Source organism: Clytia hemisphaerica, unplaced genomic scaffold (assembly GCF_902728285.1).
Source record: "Clytia hemisphaerica strain Z4C2 unplaced genomic scaffold, Clytia hemisphaerica genome assembly, whole genome shotgun sequence".
In the NCBI taxonomy this organism is placed as follows: Eukaryota; Metazoa; Cnidaria; class Hydrozoa; order Leptothecata; family Clytiidae; genus Clytia; species Clytia hemisphaerica.
This window is the reverse complement of record NW_027104297.1, coordinates 404,382-412,278: the sequence shown is the minus strand read 5'-3', so window position 1 is coordinate 412,278 and position 7,897 is coordinate 404,382. Positions and strand designations below refer to the sequence as shown.

The following is a 7,897-nucleotide window of genomic DNA, read 5'->3' as shown; positions in this document are numbered from 1 at the left end:
TGCTAGAAAATTTGATTTAGTTTTGACACCCATTTTGATTTGTTTCGAACATTGTTTCGATATGTCAGAGGCTCATTTCTGGGTGCCTTCAACAAAATAAGATATGCAACCAAACAACCTAGTAAGGGTGAGAAACGGTTGTGCAGTTGAGCAGTGAAAAGGTACCCTCACAGTGCATTTTACCGAAAGTTTCTGACCCTTCTAGTTCAGTTTGATTTCATATCTTTTTTTGCTGAAGCCACAAAAGTGAGACTGAGATTTCACAATGTGCAAAACAAATCAAAATGAGTGCGAATCAAAACTGTAAAGGTACATCCGATTTATAATTCAGCAGCCCCCTCCCCCCCCCAACACACCCTTATAGTGTATCCAGCTAAAAGAAAACCCTTGTAGTGCACTCTATCAAAAGTACACCCTTACAGTGCATTTCAAGGGTCTCAAAAAACCTACCCTTAAGTGTGGCACATGCCGTAGGTCGGACCATATGAGTGCCCCCCTCCCGTGGGTACCTTTTCACTGCTCATAAGGGTCCGGTTAATTGCACATGTCGTTTAGGTAACGAGTCCTCCCCCCCCCTGCGGGTACACAGCCTTCGAGTCATCGTACCAATTTGTCAAAATCTTAAGGATGTGGGTTTGAATTTTTAAGTTTCTACTACTACTACTAGAAAGGGCAGGGGTAGGTAGGAGCCCGGTGTAGGAGGTCAACAATTTTTAAAATTTTGATGATATGAATAATTATTCTAAACTTATTTTGACGAGTCAGCAATTTTTGATAATTTTAGCAGAATTTGTACAGTTTCCAAATCGCCAAATTCGCACAAAATTTACACTTCTTTTTTTATAAGAACATCTAAAATTATTGAAGCCGCCGTATAAAATATCGGAAAATCGCTGAATCGTTCTTAACTTTTTGAGTTATAAGTAAGCCTTAAGCCTTAATGTTCTTAATTTCGCCATCATATTATTGTGAGTATTTTTGTGAAATTGGGTGTTCCCGAAAGCCTTTGAAATGTTCTTGACTTGATCTTAATACATTGGCCATCGAAGCCCAAAAGCCTTACGCCCTTATTTTATTAGAGATTACATAGTTTTTTCTTATAAAAAACATGTGTCGATAGAAAATTCGTGCGCGTGTTTACTGAGCTACCTGAAGAGATTCCTCGCTACTAGACGAAGCCTTGATTGCCCAATAAGAATAAAGAATGGGGAAAAGTAAATGTTTTGAAAAATCAAGTCCAAAAAAAAAATCTAACATGGTAGCAGAGTCGAAAGCGAAAAAGAAACGCGCGTGTGGACCGTGAAACCGTGAACGGTGAAGCCATATCGTTTGCAAAAAATATCAACGGTTTGTGAGAGGTATCTTGTATCCAAGTTGTTAGAGTGTAACTTTGGCCTTCCATTTTTCTGTGAATTTAGACAGTTTCATTTATAGAAACATTTTGCCGTAGATTGAACATCGTCAAGGCAGGCCAACAATAAACCAGACGTAACTCCAGAAGATTTTTTATAGCAACTCCAGAAGATTTTTCAAATTTCAATTTTTTATTCGAAACATATCTTTTCTTGCAGAGCTTTGAAAAAAAAAGAAAATTACTAAATATTACCGAGTCTAATCAAACAATTTTCAAAATCTAAATAATTTTCAGACTATAATTTGCTCAAAACAAATTTTGACAAAAAATCATAGTCGCGCGGCTGAGGTCGAAAAACGTTTCATTTCGTGATACATATTTTAGATTCCAAAAAAAACAACGGAAACTCGTATTTGTGGTCAAAAAGGTGTTTAATTTTGCATAAATTAATGCAGATTGTGGGGAAATTCCCTGTTTTCCATCAGTTTTTTACCACAAATAGGCCAATAAATTTTGATCTAGAGAAGTTGGGACTTTGGTGTAATACACTTTTTTGCTCAGTTTGAAGAGCTCTATCATGTGATATAGGTCTTTTTTTAATTTGAAGACCCCCCAAAAATCATGAATTTCCAGGCCTTGCAATTTTGCCTGGAAACGCAAAAAATCGCCAATACACCTTTCCCGTAATTCGTAAAACTAATGCGCGCGCATTATTTTGATGCTCTCCATCGTTTGGTCTCTGGAGGTAAACAAACCCGTTTTTGCCTGCGTTCCCTTAGGGAAAGTTGGTTTTTTGAGCTTTTCTTAAGTTCTGTCGAACAGAATCCCCTCAAATTTTAGTATGTTCAATCTATTCATGATATTATACCACCCTGAAAATATTTTGCCAAAAGAAGATCGCTATCAAAAGTTAGAAGCTGAAAACCCACTTTCCCTAACCCCTCGCAGGCAAAAATGCGTTTTTTACCTCCCAAACAATTTTATACACAACGGTGGAGCGCACATTTTCCCGGGCCATTTCTGAGAAATTTGAATTACGGGAAAGGTGTATTACTCGTTACTTGCACGATAATATCGTGGAAACTTTTTGATTTTGTAATCTACACATACTAATTCGAGAGTTTCCATCGAAAAAAGTGGAATCTAAGAGGTGTATCACGAAAATCATTTTCTAGCCACTTTTTTCGACCTCAGCCGCGCGACTATCAGGTAAGTCATACCTTATTGGAACTAATTTTCGCGGGAACTAATTTTTGCGGTCGAAAAAAAATATCCGAAAGATTGCATTTCGCGGGTTCTAATTTTCGCGGTTTTTTCCATTCTGGAATTTTCGCGGGTTTTAATTTTCGCGGTTTTGCCCTTTTTTGGACAAATTTCTTTCATTTTCCTAGGGATTTTTCAAATTTTTTCGTTAAAATTGGAAAAAATTGTATTTCGCGGGAATTAATTTTCGCGGTTTTCAACTCTCAAAATTTTTCGCTGGATCAAATTTTAGCGATTTTGACGAAAAACCGCGAAAAACGCTAAAATTAAAACCCGCGAAAATTAGTTCCAATAAGGTAGCATAAGTAGGCTGTTATCCACTCAGCAAAAGCGGGATGGGGGGGGGAGGGTGTAAAACGAAAGCGCCCTGAAAATAGTGGCCTATTTAGTCGCCACTTTCACAAGCGATTACGTAATCTTATGACAAGGGCTGCATTCCTCAGATCTGCCGCTGCAAAATCCTTGACATATATGGTCTTGCAAAATTCTGCAGATCTCGACCTGCAAGGGCTGCAAACTCACCTTTTGCTTGGCTTTACTCACTTTTGCTCGGAAAAAAGATTACGTCATAAAAATGTATAGTCATATCTGGGGTAATTACGGGACAGTTAAAATTAAGGGGTAAATACGGGACACCCCTAAAATGGTGCTATTATTATAAATTTGGATTCAGATGGAGAGGATTTGGAGATAGTCATTCTAGCTGCTAGAAAAATGTCTAGTTAGATTATTTCTAGTTAGATTATTTTAACATATACTTTTGATGATTCAACAAAAGTTTCACATGTCACCATAAAAATCAATTTTCGTAGTTTTAGAAGGAATTTTCCAAGCTTTAGTGTCAGGAAGAACTGCAATCACTTTGATTATGTTTTGATTGAATTCTGACATCAAGATACTATGGTTTGAAATCATAATAGTCACATTATCAAACAAGGCACCTTATCTCTAAAAAGTGTGTCCCATATTTACCCCGTAGTCAAATCTTAATCTTGGGGTAATTATGGGACACTAAAGTTTGAGTTTGAAGTGTTTATTTTTTATAAGAAAACTACAAACTTGATTTTCTAGTTTAATGGAATCATAACTACACTCTAAGTCTTTCAAAACCTGCAAAGGTTTGCATCTAAATATACTTCAGTTGGTCTAGATTGCTCTATAGAAATATTATTGATTGAAGTGTCCCGTTATTACCCCCAAATGGGAAAAAGGCTGGGGTAAAAATGGGACACTGTCACTAATTTTGTTGAAAGTCCTTTAAATGATAGCACTTGGATTTGAAGTCATTTAGTGGATGCAAAACCTCAAATATCATAGCCTTTTGGAAAGATATCTGGATTTTTCGATAACATTTTATACCTGTCCCATAATTACCCCGAGGGTGTCCCGTATACCCCAAAATGCAGGGTATTTATGGGACACCTTTAAAATTATTTTTAGGAGCATCTACTAAATTTCAAGGAAAAGTAATAAATCTTGTGTAAAGGTCATACTCTGATAAATGAAATATCAAAAAATTGGATCTCTAGGATTAATACTTTTAGAGTAATGCCCAAATATGTCAAAATCGTCCCGTAATTACCCCAGATGACTAGCGCATGCTCGAAATGCTTCATTGTTCTTTTTTTCTTTTGACAAATATCGTACAAGCTTGCTCGAAAAAGTGCGATCAAATTATGTGCAAGAAGTGGAGCAGCTTTCAGTTGCTCGGGTTTTCTCAAATTTTTGTTTGATTAAACTTGACAAAGTTTGATTAAGTTCGATTAGTTTGGTTAAGTTTGATTAATGTCATCAAACTAATCGAACTATCATAGTTTTCTTTAAAAAAGTTTGATTACTGTAAGTCCGATTTCAGTAATCAAACTTAATCAAACTTTGTAATTTGAGAAATTTGTGATTATTCAATTAAAGTTCAACAACCAAACTCAGTTGAACATTAATCGACAACAAAGTTCGATTAAGAATAAGTTTGACAAAGTTCGATTAAAAATACCGCTCAATTGAATCGATTAATTACGTCTGGATTATATAAAGATATTTGTATAAAATATTTAGTATATTTATCGAAATAATGAAAGATATATCTTTTTTTGAAAAAAGAAGACATTGCATTGTTTTATTTTTGTTTTTGAAGAAATGTAGCTTGGAAAAGGTTGAAATGAGTCAAAAAAGGTGGTAGGACGTTTTCAAGGGGCCTCTGGCATTTCCAGGAACAGAGGAACAAAAAGTTATAAGTAAAGAATAAGTTTTTCTGAAACAGAGAAAGTCAATTTCCGCAAAAAAGTGAAAAAAACTACATGAAAATGAAAGAACTAGAATTAGTGAATATGATTTTTGAATTCCTCACATCCTTTTTCTGATAAACATACAAATTTTCAGCCTTCAACTATTTTTTCCTCCATTTCCAGAAACATTTGTTAATCAACAGTTGCAACTTTTTTTTCTCCCATGGAATTCAAATTTTCAAATGTCGCAAAAACGTTCTGCAATTTACCAATTTCCCGTCTAGCTCGTGTCCACAGTGTTAAATACCGCTAGAAAGCTAAGACCACTGGCTTTCTTTTATTAAAAACTGGAATGCTTTAGCATACATAGAAGAAAAGTTAGAAGCGTTCAAAGTTCACGGAAAAATGAAATATTTGGTTTGATGTCAACAAAAGGTGTGTGACTTCTGGAGTCGCTAAATTATAATCAAACGGCTGAATTATTCAAGTCCAATCAAACTTAATCGAACGACAAATGTTCTATTTAAAAAAGTCACTAAGATTGTGAGTATTGCCAGACAGTGTTTCAGCTAGATCTTATTTTTTCCCTAAATTATGCTAAACGACCCCACTTGTTCACTTCTTCTGGTATGAAATCGTAATAAGGAAACTTAGAAACTTACTAAACTAAGCGGTGCTGCAAATAACAACTGATGACTGGTAATTACCGGTCATCTTGTAGTTTCTACCGGCCATTCTGAAGCTCAATCTTTCATTTTGTCCAGTTAAAATTTGAAGACTAGAGGCTTTAGATACTTAAAATAGCGCTTCTAATTTAAGAGTCGAATAGATTTTAAATTAGTGTTTACTGTAGCCAATCTCAAGATTATTTCGGACTTTTCTAAACAGGTTCTGCTAGACCTCCCGCTCAAATTATTTTTGTTGTGTTCAAAAAATTACTGGCCAACTGAAATTTCCTCATTTGCAGCGCTTCTTTTTCATTTTGAAAGTTAGAAAAAAAACTAGTACGCTTCTATATGCTTTTTGAAGAGCCTCCCTCCTCCCCCCTCCCCCTCAGAGTTTACATACTTTTTGAAGGGCCCATACATACCTTATAACAGATTTTTAAGACAAAAGAATTACTTTGATCTTATCTACGTCACTAATGTTTATTAAATCTATATTGAATCAATATTATGATCACTTTATATTTTTCATTGATCATAATAGGAATGGAGAATCAATTGCTGAAGATTGGAAAAAATGAAACAGTTGCTTCCTACCAAGAGGCCTTTTTTGTTGCTGTTGACAGACTTAGCAGTTCTGACTGCACCAAAGCAGACCACAAGAAATTTGTTGCTCTATGCAAGAAAATTAAAGATGTACACTTCTTATGCAAAATCACTGAGAGGCTGCTAAGGTTAACCCCATATGTTGCATTATATTACGAAAACGAGGGTTTTATCGAAATGTTAGCTTCGTTGCTGGAAACCTTGTTGAAGTTGTTAACCTCTAAATCTTACAGCAAAGCCAAGCCTGTGAAGATCGATTCTATGTCTGGTGTGGTTATTACACTTTTTGCTAATGTTAATGATGGTTTGTTCAATCCAGATATTCTAACCAAATTGATATCCAACCAGTATATCTCCCAAGAGCCATCAACTATTGAGGCTATTCTATGGGGTTTGTTGAGAAAGGATTATTTGGTCAAAAAAGATTTGACATCTAATAAGAACTTTTGCACCTTGTTTCGTCAATTTGGAATTGCAACTGCTAAAACCAAAACAGCCCAATTTTATCGCTATTACATAGCAATCATCCAATTTCTAGTCAAGAATTATAACTGGGAATTGGCAAAGGAGCTTCTACCTTCAGTTCTTGATATCTCAGATAATAATGAAGATTTTGAGTATTTCTTTGCACTCTTTGAAGGCTTGGAATCAGTAAAATCTGAACATCTCAAAATACTTGTTCAAAGTGGTATTTCATTTTTCGCAAAGGCTGTTTCTCGTGAAAAATTGTATGGTATTGGATATATTGATATATTTGAATACCAAAGCATGTTGAAGTATCTAAAAATTGTTTTTAAAGATGATTTTTATTGCAATACAGCCAAACAGCTTACAACCCTTGATGAGTTCAAGTCTAAAGATTATGAAAAAATGTGTAACACTACTAAAGAAAGTATTTTGCAAAGACTGATTCAAGATTTGAAAAAGGATTTCTATTTTAAGGAATCTTACATTGATCTAGTACGTGTTCAGATAGAAAACCTAAAGACGCTACAAGACAAAGGGTGTCCAAAATCGTATTGGGAGCAGCCAGATGCCATTTTTTATGACGAACATATTGAAGAATTTTTAGAAAGTGATAAAGTGACACTAGTTGTTTCTGATGAATTTGAAAATGACTTGGAATATGCAAATTCATGGATTAATGATTATGCCGGACCACATCTTCACAGAGGTTATAGTTTCAGTGCTATCGCAAGGTTATCCACAGAAGGCACAGTTGAAGTTATACTGCAAAAAGAAAAACATATATATGAAAGGAAACGAGATGGATATTTTAGACTGATGAATGAATTATTTGAATTGGAAACTTTCTTGCAGTCTCCAAAGATAGTGCGTATTGGCACAAAAAGGAAATACAATCTCAGAGAACGAAAAAGAAAATAAATCTTATTGTAGAAAATCGTATCTTATCGTAGAAAATTTTCTTAATTCATCCAATACCTCACTTTTTCAATTGTTTGAGTGAGATTAGGTAGATAATTCATAAAATTGTAGCAAGACCGTAATTATTTTATTAATTTCTAGGAATTTTTCAAAATTTTGATAAAAACTTAACTAAAAATTTTTTTAACATGTTTCATGTGTTTTACCCTTTCTGGTATTGCCAAAAGACCATGAAAAAAACTGAAAATAAGTTCCCTTAATTTGTATTCCAAATTTAGTTGCTAATTAGATTCTGTTATTTCGTTGAATTCCAGTATGCACTAATGAACGTTGATATGATAAACTATTTATTAGAAATTAAACTGAAGAGGTCTTTCTTTCTACTATGTTCAATAATT

The 7,897-nt window shown here is 34.5% G+C and overlaps 1 protein-coding gene across 3 annotated transcripts; it reads left to right on the top strand.

Annotated features, from left to right (window-relative positions):
- The first annotated feature begins 1,285 nt into the window (after window positions 1–1,285).
- Window positions 1,286–7,686, top strand: LOC136817288 (uncharacterized). 3 transcript variants are annotated; one of them, XM_067073626.1, is made up of 2 exons: window positions 1,286–1,358; window positions 6,052–7,686. In XM_067073626.1, the coding sequence occupies exon 2, from the start codon at window positions 6,054–6,056 to the stop codon at window positions 7,497–7,499; it is 1,446 nt and encodes a 481-aa protein (XP_066929727.1). In that variant the 5' UTR covers window positions 1,286–1,358; window positions 6,052–6,053; the 3' UTR covers window positions 7,500–7,686. The 3 variants fall into 3 exon arrangements, with proteins under 3 accessions (XP_066929727.1, XP_066929726.1, XP_066929728.1); XM_067073625.1 differs by lacking the exon at window positions 1,286–1,358 and adding an exon at window positions 4,880–5,277; XM_067073627.1 differs by lacking the exon at window positions 1,286–1,358 and adding an exon at window positions 4,882–5,385.
- The last annotated feature ends 211 nt before the right edge of the window (window positions 7,687–7,897 follow it).